We start from the raw sequence: 20,858 nt of genomic DNA on the forward strand, positions 1-20,858 counted from the left end.
AAAGCTGCTTCTCTTCTCAGATCTACAAAGCAGATCTCTGCTCAACAGACAGACGGAGGTGACCTGTGCGAGTCCTCCATCTCTGAGGGGTCGACCTGTGTGGAACGTGTCGGTGTGCGTGACGTCTCCTCCACCAAGACCTCCATCAGTGACGCAGACCGCCCACCGCAAATCCACATCTGGTACAGCTTCTTTTCTCAGTTTGGAATTTTTCACGGTTACAATTAGGATTATTTGCCCCTTAAAAAATACAATGTGTGCTCAGTACCTCTGTTGTTCCCTCCAGCAAACGTTGTGACAACACCTCCATCAGAGACAAAAACCTCTGTCCAACCCACTGATGCACCCGTCACTATGTCCTCAAACACTGGTACATGTGGTTCTTCTTGTCCCACTTTCAGTTTTTTGAATGATTTATCATAAGAGTTTTAATTCAATGTGTGCTCAGTATCTCCGTTGTTCTCTCTAGCAACACCTCCAGCACGACCCACATCAGAGACAAAAACCTCTGTCACACCAAAACCCTCTGACATCCTCACAACGGTCACTACGTCTACTTTGAGTTCTGGTGCATTTGGTTAGTTTTGTTCATATTTGAATTCCTCTACCAGCAGAATTGGTTGGTGATATTATTTTAATATCATTAAACCTGTCAGGTCATCCACACCCCAAAAACTAATCTCACCTTTTCACCCGGTAGTCATAACATTCACATGATATTAGGACTCTTCTAAAAATAACTTCTTTCCCCTGATAATATTACTCATTTAGTCTGAACAGCACCACCATGTGGTCATTTGTCAAGTTTTCTTTTTAAATTAAATTCCAGACAAATATACCTGAACTAATTCTCCACTGTGTCCACCAATTATAATTTTATTTCAAACAATGTTTTGTTCTGCCATCAATTGTATCCAGTCTTCACCAAAGTTAGTAAAAACACAACAGTAGGCCCAATGTGTTCACAACACTTCCTACAAATATCTATTATTTTCTTTTTCTTTTGAAAATATTACTTTTCCCCTATAATTATAGTTTTTCTCTCTTAATATTTGTATTTTCTATTATTGTGTTGAGTAATAATAATAATAAAGGATTACATATTATTTAAGCCTTGCAAATATTAGTTTGACAAGAAATTTGTAGCACAAGATCTACTTTACTGGAGCTTTCAGCCTCATCTCATGGCCTTCAGTGAGAGATGGAGTTTGACCGACCATGTGGTTAAAGGTCTGAAAAAGAAAATCAGTGAGCGGAACTTGTTCTCGAAACATTTGTTAAAATGTATTCTTCTTTTTCTAGAAGTTAAACCATTATTCATCATGATTGTCTCTAACTATCAGTATTCTGAAGCACATGTGTATCCAGGTGCAGATAAACAAGATGAAAGCATGATCTGTTATTAAAATAACACATTTAGAGGACTGAGCTGCTTGAATCTCTTTAGTCGGTCCGTTGTTTCCCTTCAGCAGCTCATGTGACGTCGCCTCCATCAGTGACGGAGATCTCTGTCCGACCTGAACCTTCTGACCTGCCCAGAGCTACGTCTACACCCACTGGGATGACTGGTGTGTGTGTGTGTGTGTGTGGTTCTTCTGGTCTTTGATACTTGAACCATTATGTAGCGTGTGCTTCATGTGTCTGTTTTTCCTTCCAGAAACCTGTGCGACATCAAGACCATCGTCGGATACAAACGTTGTCTTCACACTGGTTGTTGTGATAGGTTTGTTTCTGTTTGATCGTCCTGAAAAATATCAACAGATGCTTGAAAATTCATTTCCGTTCTAACAACTTGCTCCTCCGCAGTGATTCTTTCGTTGCTCCTGTTTGTGGGGTTCTTCCTGGCGGTGCTGCATCGGAGGAAACGCAACAGCAAAGCTGTGACGCCTGGACGTCCAGAAGAAGACGGCAGATCCAGCCGTGCTCCGTCTCCAGGAAACTCTGAGAAAAGAGAAATCAATCAGTGGGACTCAGAGACGGGATGGAGGACGTCCTTTACTGGAGTCAGAGCTAAGTCGGCTAATGCCGTTCTCTTCATGGCTCCTTTTTGTGCACCTGTGAAAGATGAAGTGACTTTGCAAACTGAGACGGAGGCTCAGTCAGAAGATGCAGGAAAGCAGAAACTGGGAGATGAAACTGAAGTAGATGGAGGAGTTGAGACGGATGATGCTGATGTAATAAGAAATGGTAAACAAGCGGAGGCTGGTGGAGATCTAGATGAAAAGTCCCACCGTGTTTCTGTCAACACTACTAACACTGTGCCTTATCTGAGCATCGGTACAAACCAGAATAAGCTCAGTCCTGATGATTTCAACAAACAGTCCACTGACGGTTCAGCTCAAAGATCACAGACGGGAAAAGTCATGGGGAGGATCTCCACCTGGCCTCCGACTGCAGTTCAGTGGCAGGCCAGATGTAAAGCGAAGGAGGACGAGGGGCAGGGGACGGATGTCTTCACTGTTTGGGCACCAACGTTTCCAGCTGAGGTGAAGACAGAGGAGCGTCCCTCGGGTTCCGACTGGGACAAAAAGGAAGACGACATCGAGAACAATCTAATGGAAGGTTTACAAACTGCACCAAACCAAGATCCTTTAAAAATGGCCGCAGCTCCCGTGAGTTTGGGACACTCTCGGTCCTCAAAACCAAATGACGACACCACTTGTTTCAGTGAGGCTCTCACCCACACTGGCACGAGGCTAGAAGCGCAGCTAAAGAAGGAGATGATCCTGGACCCGACCACTGTGGGACGGACCCAAACTCTGAATGAGGGGAAACTTTGTCCAGATCAAGACCTGAAATCTGCAGCAAATCGTGCACAGAAGATGAGCAGCACCAAGGCAGAACAGAGGAACGAATCAAAGCGAGCTGTGACGAGCAGACAGAGAGCAGAGAACGGCCCAAAGGCTCCCTCTGGCGGCGCCTCGCCAGATGACGAGACGCTGCTGTCCGGCAACGAGTACGCCTTCATGGACCTGCTGCACGAAGTCGTGCAGAACAACGGCCGCTGGACCCGAGACCGGTGGAAGCAGAAAGAAGCCAACAAGCAGCGGCGTCACGACAGAGCCGCCGAAAGGAGTTTAGAAAAGGATTCGCTTAAAGTTTGAAATAACGTATAACACAACGTACAATATTGTAGTTTTATTCTATCACTCTTTAAGTTGGAAGAAAATAGTTTATTTTTACCTGCTGCGGAAATAACATGTAAAAATGATCTTTGTGTGAGATGAAGTAAACACTTAAAATAATTGTTTGACATTTTGGAGAACACTTCAATTAGCTTTTTATTGAAAGGTTACTGTACTATAGAATCCATCAGACTTGAGGTCATTGTATGAGCTACATTTAACAATGTAGAAACATATCCCGTCTAGTTGTAAAGATGCAACTTAAAACCAACGTTTTTACAGTTTTTGTTGCAATTAAACAAGAGATTGAATTAATTGTAAAGCTTTAGAGCTGCTGGTTGGTGGATTTTCTTTACCTTTGGCCATAGCCAGGCTAGTCGTTATGCTAAGCTAACAGTCTCTTCATAGTTGCCATACAGACAAGTGGTATTGAGCTTCTCATGCTACTCAAAGAAAGACGTGTGGTTCCCAAAATATCCTTCAGAAAATTGTTTATTTTGATTTCTGCTGCAGTTTAAATGTAATCTCTGTGATTGCGAGATGAAGTCGATACTACTCAAATAAAAGCACTAATCAAATACAAGCACACATTCATCTACATGTTTTGTCTCCATATTCATCAAGTTGTCATTTGACGATCTGGGATCAAAAAATAAAAAGGTCTTTTCATGTATTGTATCTGGCTGCATGCAGCATTTATTTGTTCATGTTTTATAGGTGGAGAAGTACACTCGCTCCTCATAAGAAAGAGTACAAAATGGATCAACCCCTTTTTGACAATGACTTAAAAACAAAGTGGAGGTAAACAGGATACGTAGGCTTTTGATAACACCTGGACACAACATGCATGTTCCATTCATATAAATACACAGTATCAAATAATGGCCCCAACTTGCAAGCAGTTGACTTGAATATGGGTTTCTCTAGCCATGGGACATCCCACTAAATGTACAAAATGTATTGTTCCTGGCAAGCTTGTATATCAAAACATGCTGTTGAGTGTTTACATGCCCCTTGTGGTATTTGTAAGTATGGACACTAGGAGGTCTGAGTGAGCTCTGTGCAGAGAGTTATAAGCTTAGTCGGGAGCGAGGACCAAGGAAGACGTTAAATGAATGGATCAGCACACCGATCGGATCTTCTATCGAGGTCGCTCACACTTTTACTCCTCAGCTCTCCTGCCCTGTAAACGGACGCTTGTAGAGGGCCACCGAGCGGAGATAAAACAAATAAATACAGTTAAATGTAAAAAAGCTTATGCTGCATCCTCAAAAAAAAAAAAAAAATCCATCATCACTGTCTCTTCATATTTCTTTAACAAATAAATAACATGGCTCTCACAAATACTTTTTTCAAACATCTGCAAAAATGAAAAGAACAAAAAGCATGACATGTTACTGCACGTTTGACTTGTCTTTGCATCACAGAGCTGAATACTGTCCACTGTGTTGTACGGATTAAAGGGTCATGCTGTCACGCTCTACACATCCCCGAAGAGCTTAGTGCAAACAAATGTTCAAGTCCTCTTTCACTTTCCATCAAACAAGAGACTGAAACGATTTACAAAGTTCCTATTTACAGCGATTAAACCAAACATAAATGGAGATTAACTACTGCACACTGCACACTGCCTTGTTACGCAAGGTGTGGCCTGTACAATTTGGAGAGGAGAGCACTTTGTTTCAGCTCAAGTACGTTCCAACTATAGATTGAGAGACGGGTTACAGGATAGAAATGGACTCGACTGTGCCCGTCGCTGTCTGTGCAAAACGATTCTGCTACCAGTGTAACTGCAACTCGTTAAAGAGTTATGAAACTGGAGGATCACAATATGAATGAATATTTACCATCAACTTCAAATGAGTTAAAGTTTAAAAAGAGTAAATCAATAAAAAAAAAACCTGAGCTTGACTGATACGGGGTTTTTACATTTGATGTCAGCCCAATACTCCTCGTTAGAATAGTTCGACAGTTCTTTGTACGTGCTTCAGGTTTGCTTATTGATGTTCTTTTCTGAGAGTTAGACGAGAACATGGACACCACTCTGTCTGCCCGTCACGTATGAAGTCACAGCTAGAAGACCGTTAGCTTAGCATAAACACTGGAAGCAGGGAGAAACCGCCCTCAAATCTTCCTACCAGCACCTTAAACTCACAGAGAAACACTTCATCCCCCTGCTTCCATTAGCTTAACGTTTATGCTATGCTAAGCTAAGCAGCTGCTTGCTATAGCTGTAAATTTAACATACAGATACGAGAGTGGTGTCAAGCTTCTCATCTCACTCTCTGCAAAATAGCAAATAAGCTTATTTCCCATGATTTCAAACTATTCCTTGGCTGGCTATGTACTTAATACAAAATATGTCAAAAACACAACACTAATACTTTATAAAAATAAACTAGAAATCACACAAACATAACATGAATATGCATTAAATAAAGTAGAATGTGTTGTGGGCACAATTAATACATTTTTGGTTTTACCTTTTCAGCCTGACATAATTTTTGTTCAGCTGTTATCTGCTCGGCCAATAAATCGGTCAGGCTCTAAACTAAAAACACCGATATCACAATGCATCCCACATGCAAAATGGCACAAAATCTACAAATAATTTAAAAGTTATTTACAAAGCAATAGAGTAAACAAAAGAATGGAACATACGGGATAGCAGACTTCAAATGGTAAAATAAATTAACAATTACTCTTTTTACAATCACAACAAAACAAAAAGATCGGTGTCCAAAACAGCACAACAAAGAGAGAAATGCTGACAATGCTAATATGGCTGATAAACGTGCCACTACAGTGTGTATATTCACAGATGACACTTTGTCATAAAAAAAGTTTGTGCTCATAAAGAAAACGAAAATCGTGTCTGATTAGAAACCGACAAAAAGCAAACCGACATTTGTAATAAATTAAGAAAGGTGCACATGTAACATAACGAGGGTAACGTTGCCCCGAGATTCGGTTCTTTGCGAGTTTAGGCAGAAACGGGCGAAGAGGAAGTCGGCCCGCGAGGGCAACTTCACCCCTGAGTGAAATGATTTGATATCCTGTACAGCGTGTGCACGAAAACCCTCTTTCGACTGTCCAAAGACCTCTCACGACATCCACCAAGTCTCCCTGTCCTGTGCGAGGGTGCGAGGGTGACAAGTGTGCGAGTACTGAAGGTGTGCGAGGGAGGAGTCGGGGTCGATGACGAGGCACTCTTCATGCATCCTCCTGTAGCAGCTCAGTGGGGAAACAGCAGGTCTCTCAGGGCCGTCTCTTTAAAACAAATGTAGATTTCTTTTTCTGATCTGAGGCTGAGAGACGCATAATGCACATTCACCACGGACCGCTGTTCTTGGTCCGAGATCTGTGTGTGACAAACGTGCTGCGTCGGCCCCGGGCGGTGGCTTAGAGGTTAAGGTGTGAGGGTGTCGAGGACTGATAGGGGGGGTTTCAGAGGTGAGTCTCGTCTCTCGTCGCTGTGCCAAAGTCCTGCCGGTTCCTGGTGCCGGGTGCCTGCCCCACTTGTGAGTCCTCCGGCATGTGTGCCAGCGGGTCGGACCGGATAATGTACCTGTGGAGACAAAGTCAACGTCATCTGCCAGCATGGAGCGGTAGGTATGGATTTAAGTCCGGGCAGCACAATGTACAAGCAAATGATGAGCACAGTCGCAACCTTAATGGATAAGACACGCAGCAAAACACCCCCACCCATCGTTTTCTACTGGTCCACGTGAATCTACTGCACACCAGGTTTGAAGTTGAAATGAATGTGTAAACGTGCATTTAATGTCTTAAAATTGCAGATTTTAATTTGTAATCTATAATCTAAGACCATGTAATCTTGCGTGTCAATTGGCCTTGCTTGTGATATGCATTACGGTGCTTAAGGATACTTCGCTGTCCAATTTCCCAGCATCATCGTCTATCAACGATTTAGAAAAAGCAGCAATTGTGTCATTCGCTGCACTGATTTGGCAAATCACGTTTTTTAAGCTTTACTTCTTCCGTTTGTGTTACTGAAGGCGCTCATTGACGCTGTTACACGCCGGTGTTCTTACACGATGTCGTTGAGCTCCAGCATGGTGTCAGGAGGAGGATTGATGAGGACGTAGGACAGCGTGTTCTGGTGGTCGTTCATCTCGTCTGGGAAAAAAAGAGAGAGAGGAGACCTTCAGTGCTGCTCTGGATCCCTCCATCGTGCTCTTCCATTATAGAGTACATCAGCCAGGAAATGAGCCCTCTAACCACTGACAATATGAGACTCCCTCGTTTTAAACCTCTTAGTATCGGTGAGGCTCTTCTCCTAGTCTGGCTGTTCTTGTTACAACTGTTAACAATTACAATTTAACAATTCTTTTTTTAAATTTTAGTTCCCTAATCCAATTGAGAAATTTATAAATCATGCTGACAAAACAGTTAATGGGAAATAAATGGCAGAATTTACAAGTAGATTTCACAGTTGATTCAATAAATATTTTGACTAAAGCCCGACCAATAACAGCTTTTGGAGGCTGATACCAATTTTGATATTTACAGGTTCAAATGATCAGCAGGACAATCCTTAATTCATGTAATTATCAATTGTTTTATCAAGACATTGATAAACTAAATATTAAATAAAATTACTTAATACAAAATAACGTTTTTTTTTATTTGTAAAATGTTTTAATAATCTCTTTATCTAATACAATATGAACAGATAAACTACTTAATGTACTCTTTATATAACTCAGCCTTCTATAAACAGTTACCTGTAAATTGTTTCCGCATTATAAATACATTAACAGTTGCAACAATATTCTTTTATTGCTTTCCCAAAATACTTAAGCCAACCACGGAAACTGTTTTGCACTATGGAGGTCTAATATTGTTTCAAGAATCAATAAGAGGAAACTGACTGTTACACTCATTCCCCTGAGGATTCATATTACTGTGTGTCTTTATGTCAGTGCGTGTGTGTGTGTTGTTTATTGTGTGTCTATGTGTGTTGCGTGCTCTCTGGCGGCGGCTCCTACTTGCTTTTACGTGATGGACGGAGGAAGTGAAAGGAGGGGACATGTGCCTCCATGACAACCCACCTGCTTGTGGCCCTTTATAAAGCCAGGCGGGGGGGGTGGGAGAGAGAGAAGGGCTAACCGTTACTGACAGGGCACTTTGAGGAACAAGGGGAGGCCCATGCTGCCTGCTGACTCAAACAGCTCCCCATGCGCAGCTTCACAACGGAGCCAACATGCAGAGAGCGTCCGCGGCTACGCCACAAATCCAAACCCAACGCATTCCCTTTTTTTTTTTTTACTCCTGCGCATTCCACACGGGACCAAAGGCGGCAGGTTGCCATGCTAAAGGGCGACACTCAGCCCCCCCACACACACACACACACACATAGAGAGGGACATGCTCCAGCATCATCCGTCAGACTGGACCAAACGCAGAGCGACTCGAAACCAAACCGAGTGAAGCAGAAGACATTGGGAGTGTGAGAGTGGAAGAGGTCAACCTGCTGCTGGATCATCACCTGTGAGGTAAACGTATTCTACAGTACTAGAGAGTGGAGAGAAAAACATGCGAGTGATGTTAAAGACTGGACCAATTCGTTTTTCTCCTCTAATCCACACTTTGTTATTGTAGACTACTCAGTGTATGAAATATGGATTATACCATGGCCACAGAAAAATAAAAGATAAGCCTTTATCTCGTCTTTTCTTTTTAAAGGAAACCTCACACACACAGTGCAGAAAGTAATGAATCACTGCTGTTTATTCGTATTGTTTCGTATGGCTCTTTAGTCCAGGACGGATCAAACCGACTTTGATTGCCCACTTTTTCTGGTGTTTTTAGGTTTTTCTTTTATTCCCCATTTTGCTAGATTTTGACCTCCTGGGCTCCATCAAACCGTCACTTGCTCAAGATAAAACAAGCAAGACATACTGCTATTCCTGTTCCAATACTTAGCAATTCCTTGTACCCTGTACTCTCTTACGCCTCTATCCCAGTCATGTTCCAAATATGTTAATATCAGTATTTAACGCTAGGAATTTAGTCAAAACTAGTAATGAAAATTGGATATTGATTGACAGATAGTTTGGTCAAGGTTCATACTGCAACCACTTGGGGCGGCAGAAGCTGGAAGCTTCAACCTTTTATCTCTTTTTTTTGTTACTCATTTAGACTCGCTAACTCACTTCAATTAAACCACGAGAGGTCAACAAAAACAAGATTCTAACTGATTTTAGGGTTTAGGATCTTTAAATGTAAGTTTAAAGTCAGCACGTCGTCATCATAGTCGTGTGCAATTTAAAATTACAAACTATATTAAACTGCAGGCAACTATAGCAACAGCACTGTTTAAGTCTAACTCGCAAAACTGGAGCAAACCACAAACGCATTTTAAGAAATGAATGGCAACATAAACAGTGCTCCTCTTTTTGCCTGTGGTTAAGTGGCCATGGTATAAGTGTGCAGATACACTTTGAGGTGTCCCGGTATATGGAAATAAGAGACAAGGCAGAGTTCTTACATCAAGACCCCTCTGATACATATCCTTGTTTACACATCTAATGTTTGAATTTGAACTCTACATCTAACCTTCCATCCACAGACATAATGCGCTGCGCTCCACTCTTTAAGCCATACTCTGATGCCCTGCAGTGCTCTAGCCATGTGGGACGTCACCTCACGGGAACACAATGCAGAAAAGACCAGGTAGAGAGAGAGACAGTAGAGCGAGGTAGGGAGAGATTGGCTGCTGATCTACCACTTATTCTGGCACAACACACGCACACACACACACACACACTTATACAGACACACACACACACTCATGCAGTAAAGTTGCAGTACTGTGATCAACCAGCTAACCTGACGGCTTGGTCCCCTCTGTATACGGGTGCTCTGAAATGTCCTGCAACTCTAAGCAACGGCATTCACTGTCAACTTCAATATCCTAATTTGTGAATTTATAATAAACTACAAATTATATAAAACAGCCTAAGAAAAATCAGACAAAAGGGGAAAAACACACTTCTAAAAATAGATAAATCAAGATCTGTGTATAAATTCAGTGCACTAATCTTCAATGGATGCTGGTGAAATTCCTTCCTCCACAAGATGGAACGCAGCCGCTCACACTGTCGTGAATGTGTTATAAAGAGCACACGGAATTACCTTGCAAATATCCTAGATTTACTCGATTCATGACATCGCTCGCAGTGAGATTAGAAACATCCTCTACAAGCCAAAGGAGGGAAGATAGAAGAATCAGAGTAAAAGAGAGAGAGAGAGAGAGAGAGAGAGAGAGAGAGACAGAGACAGAGAAGAACAAAGGAGGGGGGGAAACAAGAAAAAGATCAGGCAGGCAGCAAAATGCATTTGCAGTTTCAAAAATAACTTTTTTTTTAAAAAGGTGAGAGCGATGCAAAGCAGCCAGGCAATGGTGTGTGTGTGTGTGTGTGTGCACAGAATCACTTCCAAACGATTCATCTGACACATTATGATCCTGCCGCAGTAATCCTCACTGACATTCACGGTTCATAAGATGATCCCGAGCTTTTTTGGGTTTCTTCCTACGTATTGAAACATAATATTTCGCAAAGTGCACATCTGGAGCATGATTCTGCTTTTGTTTTGAAGCGTGAAGCTGGGAGGAGAGAAGAACTGAAGAACAAAAAAAAAAAAAAGGACAGAAGTGAGCAGAGACGAGTGCAGGCAATTGTAGTCTGTGATGAAACGCAATTGAGACGAGGTTTTCGGTGCTCCTGCATCTCCATGCATGACGTGCTCACATCCACACGTTGAGGTATGAGCGTGACTGTGAACGTGGTGTGTAATGTGTGATGGGCACATGGAGGAAGAGTTTGATGAGTGTGAAAGTGATGTGAGGAGATGAAGTTGATGTTAATGATGATGTAGTGCGATATTAATCATTTGTACTATCCCACAGCACCACATCTTATTCGACAGTAAGATGACATAAAATGACTGGAGCACAGATTGGAGTTTTCTTCAAACACGGCCGCACTCACGGCTGAAATAATTGAATTGGTTGAGAGTGGGTGGAGCAAAAGAATCTCCTGAACTCGCAAAACACATTTGTTAAGACATATTAAACTATGACGAACGATACTATGACATCTTTGATGGCATTCGATACTAGGATACTTTATGATGTTCTTTTAATGAGATACCATAGTATAACTTTTCATGATATTTTTGATGGCATACTATGCTATGACTTGTTTTGTCAATTTCTTTAATGACATACTATACATTTACAATCACATTTTTTTAGCACATACTAGATTATGATGTTTTGATGGCATACTATACTATGACTTTTTATGATATTTCTTTATGGCACACTACACCATTTTTTTCCTAAATTATATTCCTAGTGGCATACTATACTACAACTTTTTCATGACTTTTATATGACAATTTAATGACATACTATAGTATGATTTTTTATTTAAATTATTTATGACAAACTATACTATGACATACTACCCTTTGACGTATTCATAATATGATATATAAACTGTAAAAAAAAATAAAATCTGTGGCTTGACACATCACATGACATGTCACACAATGTTCTAAGCTTAAACCTGAGATATTTAGGCCCCACCCACTAAAGTTCAACACAACCAATTTCATTATTTCTGCCTCCGTCAGCTGTGGCCTTCAAGAAATGTTTATAGTACCGAGACTCCAATCTGCAAAATAACATCATTTGCATCATTATCCATTTTCATGCACATTATGACTAATTATGCTGAAATTACTATGATGAAAATTAATAACCACCAATACTTTTTTTAGTATGCTATACACATATACGTCATATGTTGTAAAGCACTGCATTGAGTTAACGTCTACGTAAAGCAAAGACTACTCATCTCTCTAAATCTCGTGCCATCAGCTGTTCCACTCACCGTATCCCACGGTGGGCAGGCCCAGGTGCTTCATGCGATTCTTGACCAGCTCGGACAGTTCCTGTCGCTCGGAGCGTCGGTACAGGCTGAGTCTCTGCTGCGAGATACGCTCTGCTCTGCTGGACGGTTTGGTGGTCTTCCTGCTCAGCCGCCTTGCCCACTGCATGCTCTTCTTTCTCAGCAGTGGGTGCTCCGATTGGTCACTCGTGGTGGAGTTCCTGTGGGCCTTCTTCTCCTTCCAGGACTCTCCACGCTCACGATGCTCCTCGCCTTGCTGCATGTTTATTGACACCTGAGACTGGGAGAGCAGGGTGGCAGTGTTAATGCTGGATACTATGTGTGAACGGGTTTGTGTTGGCTTCACTGTTTTGTTATTTTTGTTCAGTTTTCTTTAAAGAAATACCTGCGTGTATCACAATAAAAGCAAACTTTCATATTTCAGGCGCCTGCATTATCAAGATGTGACGGCAATGAGCTTTACATTTTGATAAGCCAGAAAAATGCCAGTATTGAATTATTGATCGTTGTGTGCTGTAAGCAAAAAGAGGACATTTGAGGAAAATATAGTACAAATTATAAACAAGCACATTCGGATCTTACCTGTGCGTAACTGTCCTTGCCCTGAAACAAGAGACGGACAAACAGACATCCAAACAAAAAGAAATGCAATGAAAGACGGAGGCATCCAAAGCAAACAAAATCATCCAAAGCCTCAAAAGTTTGCACATGAATTATTAAATATAGTGTATTTATAATTGTATTATTCACTATTAAAATGGTGGAAATGAACACTATTATCTAGCAATGTTACATTTCTAGTTTGTGGCTGGTGAGTTTGGATCTGACATTAGCCACTTACATAACCTGCTAAATATCATATAGGGCCGATTTATTTTTTATTAATCACACAAAAACCTTTTGTTGGCAATGCCTCAAATGCATAATTTTCCTTTTTTAATTTCCTTCTCCTGGCATCAAACAAGTAGAAGAGAGAAATGCAAAAAGGAGGAAACAACGATGGATGAAAAGCAACAAGAAAAAGCATTCAAAGCAGCAAGTTAGAAAGATTACAAAACCCAAAGAGAGGGTGGGAGAAGGAGAGACAAATTGAATTTCAAAAAGAAAAAAGAGGAGAATGAGAGGTGAACGTGAGGGATGAACTAAAGGAACTAAAGGAACTAAAGGAAATAAAGGAACTAAAGGAGTGAAATAAAAGTAGAAAATTTGCAAATCATGGAAGGACATTTTAAACAAAGAAAGAAAAGAAGGAATGAAGCAAACACAGAATGAGGGAATGAATAATGAAAAGAAGCTAAAGCGGCAGTAGAGCCTCAGCTAAAGCCAAACCCAAAGCGAGGTCTCCGATATTAAGCGTTTGATAAAACTGAACTTGCTTCTGAGGTTGAGAACATGTGCGACTCCGTGCGGTAGATCCCTATGGGGATCTCGGCGCTGGAGGAACAAAGCTTCTGGAAGAGTCTGCCATAAGTCCTGATCCACAGATCCTCTTCTGTGATCTTCATCTGAGGACGGAGAATAAGAGTCAAGTAGATACAAGCACAAACTCATTCACTCAAATGCTTAGCAGTATGAACGTTCCGACTCACAGCACACAGGTACCCAGAGCCAGGCGTGGTGTCCAGACCAAGAAGCAGCCTCGCAATAGCGATCATATAGTCCTTAACAAACGACTGTTAAAGCAGAGAGAAGGACTGCGGTGAACTACTGTGAACAAGCCCAGCCACAAACGCCTTGTTCAGAAAGCAGGGTTAGACATTCATGTATATATACTTAGTTATCCCACCTGGTAAAGCAGTGTATCCAACATGCTGATACTGAACACCCTGCCCGCAGCAAACGGCAGCCGGAACATGAAGGCCAGGTTGGAGCCCTTATCACGCTCCGTCTGGAGAGAGAAACAGAACAGAGCAACCAGATATTCAAATCTCACCTTTTCATGTTTGTTTACTGAACTATTGCTCTTTTGCTCCATCTGCAAAAGGACTTCAAGATACTACTAAAGTCCATGCATTCTGGTGAAAGTCTTCACAATTCCTTCCGTTTCTTTTACTATCAGTGCTGGAAAAACAGACGTAACGGCGCATGAAAAAGCACTTGAAAATATCCAGGGGGAAGAGACAAATGGTATGTTTACCACTAAAGACACAACACACACAAGAGTGATTTTTTTGAGAGTTAAGGTTGAGGATGAATAAACAATTCCCTCAATCCTTTAAGACTCATTTGAAACATTACCCTGCTAGAGATCATCTTCATTAATGCAGCTTTGATCAGCCTTTTGAAAACATTCACACACTTTTTACTTTCAGGAAGAAAAGAGAACGGAAGTCAAAGTCATAACATGGTTCTTCCTCAACAGCTCACCTTCTCCAGTTTGGAGAGAGCGAGAGAGTAGCAGTCCTTGGCTCTGAACTGCATGAACCTCATGTTGGACGGATGTGTGAGCTCCGTGATGATGCTGAGACTGGGGAACAACCTAAAGAGAGACGGATGTTAGTGAAGGGAAGAAATGCTTCGTGCTGAGGGGGAGACCCCACATGGCAGTGATGGATGCTTTTAATTTTCGTTGTTAAAAAAAAAGTACTTTGTCTTTGAGACTCTGAAAACAAGCATTTGCTTTCCAGCATCTTCACGAGAACAGATAAGGGAGTTAATTAAGTGGAGTCTGATGCACATTCGAGCCAACACACGAAGGTCTGGCTCAAACGTAAACAGCCGCATGGTACCAACTGTTTACTGTACGTTTCTACACAATGAAATGCTCCCTGTGTTACCTGAACATAGTCTGGACGTTGACGATGGTCTTGGCGTCTGCCATGTAGTCCTCCTCGGCGCTCATGGTGCTCTCCTTGTCCACAACCACCAAGTTGTCAGCGTAAATTATGCCACACTGAAGCAGGTTGTCCAAGCTGGTCCATTCACAAAACAACAGTGTTCATAACGGCATGACATGTCAGGAAATATTCCACCCTGGATATTATAACAATGGTAATATCTGTAATGTTCAATGTATTTCTATTTCTATTCTATAATGTATATCATTTTTGTGACATATTTTGTAACAAAGATAGTTTAACTACATTCATTTTAAGACATACTAGAATATGACACATTTTTATGGCATACTATACTCTAAGTCTATTAATCAAATTTTAACAGCATACTGTACTATTGACTTTTTTATGAAATACTATGCGACGTGGTTTTTATGGCATGCTATACGATCACATTTAATCACATATAATATGGCATTTTTATGACAAACTTTACTCTGACTAACCCTTTTGGCATTTATTTACACATACTATACTATGACTTATTTATGGCATCTCTAAGTCATACTAAACTATGATTAATACAATCATTTTTTCACATTCCATGTGTACAGACAGTTACAACGTTGATGTTGCAGTCACTCCCTTTTTACATCGGCGATTGCTTTTGATTGGACAGCACAACAATGTTTCGTAGCAACCAAATTACACATTACTGAAATCTTAATTAACTAAGCTCGCTTAAGACTTAAAGGTCCAACCTGGGTTATTAAATCACGAGGTAATAACTCGCTAATGTATGTGGGAATAAGAATAGGATTTATTCACGAGGCAGGTAGCTGTAATACAAATGGAAAAACTACCACTGAGATGAACGTGATCATAAAATCAATGAATCAAGCGAGCAGGTTTTCATAGGTTTATAAATAATCCAAACACATACTTATCGATTGTGCCAGCCATGAAGTAGACCATTGGAAAGCAGCAAATGGCCTCTAAGAAGTGGTTGTCTGGCCTGCAGGAAACAGGAAACATCACGAATGAGCCTGCCAGACTAATTATCTCTGGAAAACTCCAGTGACACTTTATGACACTGCTGCTGCAATTTCCTGAAATTAACTTGTTGATCAGGGAAGTGCAGAGGCTGTATTAACTGGATTCATTTCGATGGCAAAAAAAAAACAAAAAAAAAAACGTATGTTTAAATTCTTAAATTCTGCAAGAGGATTTAACTGGTTGCTATGAAAACCCCCGAGGTCGTCACTCAGCTTTCTTGGCTCTCGGTCGGCATAGTTTATTGGTTTCAGCGACCGTAGAGATTTAGCCGAAGTTAATAAAACTCAAAGTGAGTTGGAGCAGAAAACACACACCAGACACAGAAATGTTTACATATCCTAACACACGGCTAGGCTTTCTTATGCAGGGACGATTGAATAATGCAAAAGCCATTTCTTTCTCAATAACCCATAGTTCCAACTGTGCTCAGCTGACTGCTTTTTGGTTCCTTTAAATTACAAACTCACGGAGCACCGGAACATTTTTCAAAAATCTATTTCATGCATCCACAAGCAAACGCAAAAAAACACGAACACACAAACGGGCACATCCACATCCTCACACATTTTGAACTTTGATTCAGTTCTCTACATGAAAAAACGCTTTTTATTAATAATGTAAAAACTATTTTCCTATACTTTGAGGCCAAGTATCCCATGTTCATCAAGCTAAAATAACTAACTCTAAGGCAAATAATTCTGTCACTTTCATTTTATGCTCATATTAAAAAAGCATATTTTTATCTGTATCAAACTCTGACATAATTGAAATAAAGAACTAACTACAGAATTGTAATGAAAAGTTCTAATACCACTAAACCTTTATCAACATGAATGCACAGCTGTATCAGTCTACTGTCTATCTGCATACCATCTCATCTTTATAGTGTTAAACTGTAATTATCGGTGTAGGTAGTCCATGTGTTAGAGAGGCCTCTATACAAACGCATTACTCTCGAGTTTTTTGAAGTTATCATGAAAACGTCGGTGGTTTTACGTCCCTGTAGGAGTAAGAACAAACAAATAGGACTGTTAAAGGTCTTACTGGTTGTCCAGCAGCAGCACTATGGGGTTGAGCTCCTTCCTGGGCCGATAGTAAGCACGCAGAGGGACAACGAAATTGTAGAGACCGTTTCCCGCCGTCTCTGCGGACACGATTATCAGCTTATTCTTGAAGCCGTATGCTTTGGCATCCTCGAAGCTGCTATGTATGCAGCCCTGGACGGAGACAGACAATTCAACAGGAAGTCAGTCAGGTTTCACTTGTGCTGTGCTTTTAGCAGATATTTTACATAATATAACAGTTTGTATATAAAGATTGTGGAAAAAAAGGTTAATGCATTTTTTTTTTTGGTTTAATCCTAAACTGCTTCTGTCTGCTCCGGTGTGTGAATTCACCTTGTCGAGGCGAAGGCAGCAGAATGGAGCTTTCTGTGGCAAGAGGTGGCACAGAGTTGGAGAGCTGCCGATGTAGGGCGAGTTGGGAGGGTAGCCCTTCACAAAACTGATGGAAAAACAAACAAGAATTTACCAAACTTGAACATTGTAATAACGTAGCGTCAACGAACTGGAGTAATGAGAATTACCACCTCGTGGTTGTATGCCTCCGCCAACCAGTCAAGTTGTAATTTTGATCCATGTCTATCCGAAATGAGGTCACAGTGACATTTACTTTTGACTGCTAAATTCTAATCCGTGAGTCCAAGTTGATGTTTGTGCCAGATGAGATACCCTCCAGGTGTTCCTGAGATATTGTGTTCACGAGAATGGGATGAATGGACGGACGACCCAAAAATATAATGCCTTCGCCCCCGGCTGTCACCTTGACTGACATATAGTGCAAGTATCAGTGGTCCACCATGCTGTCCATTATTCCTCCCATAGGCTCTGAAGGAACTGCTAAACACAACCTCACACAAAAATAGTGTATCACCGAATCCCTTTTCAATACTTTCATCATTATGCTATCATGCTAAATATCACCACTAATGACTGCCAGTAAATAACATTTACATCTTTCCGTTTATTGTTAAAATCGGTTTTGTTCAGATGTTTGTAAGCCCGGAGGACTCATTCCTGCTCAACACAAACTACACAGGCAATTACAATGTTTTTGTAGTCTGTTTAGTTTTAATCGTGTCTCATTTGGTTTCGCAACAATTGTGTTAGTTTGGTTCTGCGAGCCTCGATTTGTAAAATGCCAGTTGCAATTACCCTAATCAGTTTCACGGTGCCCTCTAGTTTACCAATAAAAGAGATTGAGACTTTGTTTATGGATGCATATACCGGATCACCACATGATGGCACTGTGGGACCTTGAGCAGCTCGGTCCGTTTCCTGCAGACAATGCAGTTGCCTCCATCCCCTCAACTACTGTCTGACATTTCTTAAAGAATAAAAACTACTCAAGTGTCGAGAGGCGCAGTAATAGGGGCTCAGAGGTTAGAAGGACCATGTTAAGTCCAACTTTATAAGACCCAATAACAGTTACTGTTCAAAAAGGCTGAGGAACAGACTGTGAGGCACAGACGCATCCCATCTGTCCTAAAGTTATCTCCAGCTAATGAAACCACATACAGGGAAGGAAACGAGAAGAACAAAACTGCTGAGATAAACCGATTACTCTGACTCGCTGAATTGCTAAAATGGCGAGTGATAGATGAGCGTTAAGGGGTGAAGATCTAAACAAGGACATACAGCATGAGCTTCACTCAAGAGGAAAAGTGATGACCCTCCCTGTCATGACATACACATTCATCACCGCCATGTCTGCACCATTACAGCATCATGACACACAGATTACATGCCTATTTCAAACCCATCAATCTCTCCTCCTACAACCACTGAGACATGAGGAAGAGGAGGACAGCAGGTGACATCAATCAACTTTATAGAGCACAGGACGCCGGCAATATGAGGACATTTCACTTATTTTACTGCCACATGACAATACAAAACCACGAAATCTATTTTGGGTCAATAACATCACTCACTCTGACCCTACAGAACCCTCCTCGTCTGATTGGTTGGTCTCGTCCTCCGATTGGTCGCTGAGGAGGTCGCAGGGCAGAATGGCGGAGGAGTCAGCGATCTCTAGGACAGGCGCGATGCTCGGCCTGCGGCTTCCAGAGCCGTTCTCCGTCGGCAGGGTCAGCTTGCTGCTCTCCTCGGGAGGATCAGGGTTCTGGAGGTCTATGGCCACAGTGCCTGAAAACGACGTGAGGCTATTGCATGAGCAGAAAACTAGACGGCCATTTAGAAATAGCATGTGCAGCACTTTTACTGTAACGTGTTGTTCAGACAACAACGCATGTTTGCGCATTAATGTCTTAGTGAATCCGTAACCATTTTATCTCAGAAAACACTCGTGTTTTTTCATATTGTATATGCATTAGTAATAAAGTCTATGTTTAGCTTATTCAGCATCTTTGCCACTCACGACCCTCTCACCTTCTTTAGCTCAGCTTTACCTTGAGGAGAAAATGTATTGCTTTCATCGATGTAATTGTACTCTCAAGTTACAACAAAAGACATGCAAACAGTATTGACATTGTATGTGTGTCAATAAATATATCCCTAAAATACATCATACTAGCTTTATGATGTATGCACATATATCCGGCATATCAGATACATGATGATATATGCACAATACATATATCAAATACATGATATACTGCATGTACAATATAATCTTCTATGAGAAAATTTGATTTAAATTTTTTAAAAAGATCATTAAAATCACTAAAGAATTAAGAGGTGTTACTAACAATAAAATATCACTGTGTGCTGCACAGTGTATATATCATCCTGTCAAGTGTAAAGTTTGTACTCCTTAAATTGCAGGACTACTAAATATGTGTGGAAAAGTGATGCATCATGCGCAAACTTACCATATGCAGTGGCCTGATCAACTTTCACAGGTCAAAGAAAAAGCACAACAAAATAATGTCAGCCAAGAAAGTAAAAACGCATGTAAGAAAAAAGTCATGCATAACAGTCAGCGAAAGCGTACAGCCATCACCAAGGCAGCCACCACTCAGAAGTGTGAGTAAGTAAGCATCAGCAACAAAGCATCCATTTTCTCTTTGTACACGAAAACCCTTTCAACCTAACGAATGTAAAACTGTCTGCAAACTGAATACACAGCATCTTCTATCTCCTTTTCAGCTCCGAGTCTCACCCATGCTGGCGATGATGCTGTGCACGGGCAGCCTGGAGGGGGCGTCGTAGAGGCCGGACACAGACAGGCCCTTGTTGTGCTTCTCCTCCTCTTTGAAGATGAAGGCCGAGTTCTCCTCCTTGGTGATGTTGATGTAGTAGCAGGTGTCTGTGGCAGCCATGATGTGGCGGGGGCCCGGGTTAAGGAGGATGCTCTTGTTGTCCTCCCTCTTCACTCCGATCAAACACACACCATACCTGGGAGGTAAAGTTAAAAATTGTTCTTTTTTGCTCCCAAAGACATTAGAAATGACTGTGATTAGATTAAACATCATTGTAGTGTGTTGAGACTAAGCTAGTGGAAGTTTTACTAACTTCTTGTGGGCGTGGAAGGAGGCGTAGGTGAAGCTCTTCCCATCATACTCCCCAAAAAACTTGCTGTCACACAAGCGGATGTGGTAGACCTCGTTTCCAGAGCAGCGTCCATAAATCTTCTGCCACTGCTCCGGGGACATCTGCCCCTCCCTGAAACAGCATTACCATCATAGATACTTCAGTACCATGAAGTGTCAGACTTCTACAATGGACTGCTAACATACAGCAGTTTTTAAGAAAATAAAGATATATGTTTTGCCTAAATTAAATGTCAGACTATAATATATTGACTCAAAAGGAATTTCCAGCGAGGGCACCTTAAAATAATTTCGGACCTTATTTCCCCCTAGACTGATAAATCTATCTAACCACACGAGCTTATATTCACAATAATGATGAAGAAAAAGATAAATGGCTCTG

The 20,858-nt window shown here is 41.3% G+C and overlaps 2 protein-coding genes across 2 annotated transcripts in view; one reads left to right on the forward strand and one right to left on the reverse strand.

The window, feature by feature from the left end:
- LOC142964361 (uncharacterized) lies at positions 1-3,773 on the forward strand. Its single transcript, XM_076104649.1, has 6 exons — positions 1-182; positions 287-370; positions 470-577; positions 1,470-1,568; positions 1,658-1,723; positions 1,807-3,773. Exons 2-6 carry the CDS (start codon positions 355-357, stop codon positions 3,102-3,104), a joined length of 1,587 nt encoding a protein of 528 aa, XP_075960764.1. The 5' UTR covers positions 1-182; positions 287-354; the 3' UTR covers positions 3,105-3,773.
- Positions 3,774-6,572: 2,799 nt separating this feature from the next.
- The window catches only part of kcnt1b (potassium sodium-activated channel subfamily T member 1b), a 52,636-nt gene continuing 38,350 nt past the window's right edge, over positions 6,573-20,858 (reverse strand). The window contains exons 17-36 of the mRNA XM_076104485.1: positions 20,439-20,588; positions 20,086-20,321; positions 19,796-19,816; positions 18,896-19,109; positions 17,301-17,406; positions 16,948-17,120; positions 15,791-15,862; positions 14,848-14,982; positions 14,438-14,549; positions 13,857-13,958; positions 13,660-13,743; positions 13,447-13,575; positions 12,653-12,673; positions 12,053-12,350; positions 10,287-10,349; positions 9,981-10,031; positions 8,194-8,212; positions 7,419-7,439; positions 7,181-7,291; positions 6,573-6,693 (exon numbers count right to left, since the gene is read on the reverse strand). Coding sequence (XP_075960600.1) covers positions 6,573-6,693; positions 7,181-7,291; positions 7,419-7,439; positions 8,194-8,212; positions 9,981-10,031; positions 10,287-10,349; positions 12,053-12,350; positions 12,653-12,673; positions 13,447-13,575; positions 13,660-13,743; positions 13,857-13,958; positions 14,438-14,549; positions 14,848-14,982; positions 15,791-15,862; positions 16,948-17,120; positions 17,301-17,406; positions 18,896-19,109; positions 19,796-19,816; positions 20,086-20,321; positions 20,439-20,588 — 2,239 coding nt within the window. The remainder of the gene's footprint in view (positions 6,694-7,180; positions 7,292-7,418; positions 7,440-8,193; positions 8,213-9,980; positions 10,032-10,286; positions 10,350-12,052; positions 12,351-12,652; positions 12,674-13,446; positions 13,576-13,659; positions 13,744-13,856; positions 13,959-14,437; positions 14,550-14,847; positions 14,983-15,790; positions 15,863-16,947; positions 17,121-17,300; positions 17,407-18,895; positions 19,110-19,795; positions 19,817-20,085; positions 20,322-20,438; positions 20,589-20,858) is intronic.

Source organism: Anarhichas minor, unplaced genomic scaffold (genome assembly GCF_050575085.1).
Source record: "Anarhichas minor isolate MPS153535 unplaced genomic scaffold, ASM5057508v1 ptg000030l, whole genome shotgun sequence".
NCBI classification, from domain to species: Eukaryota; Metazoa; Chordata; class Actinopteri; order Perciformes; family Anarhichadidae; genus Anarhichas; species Anarhichas minor.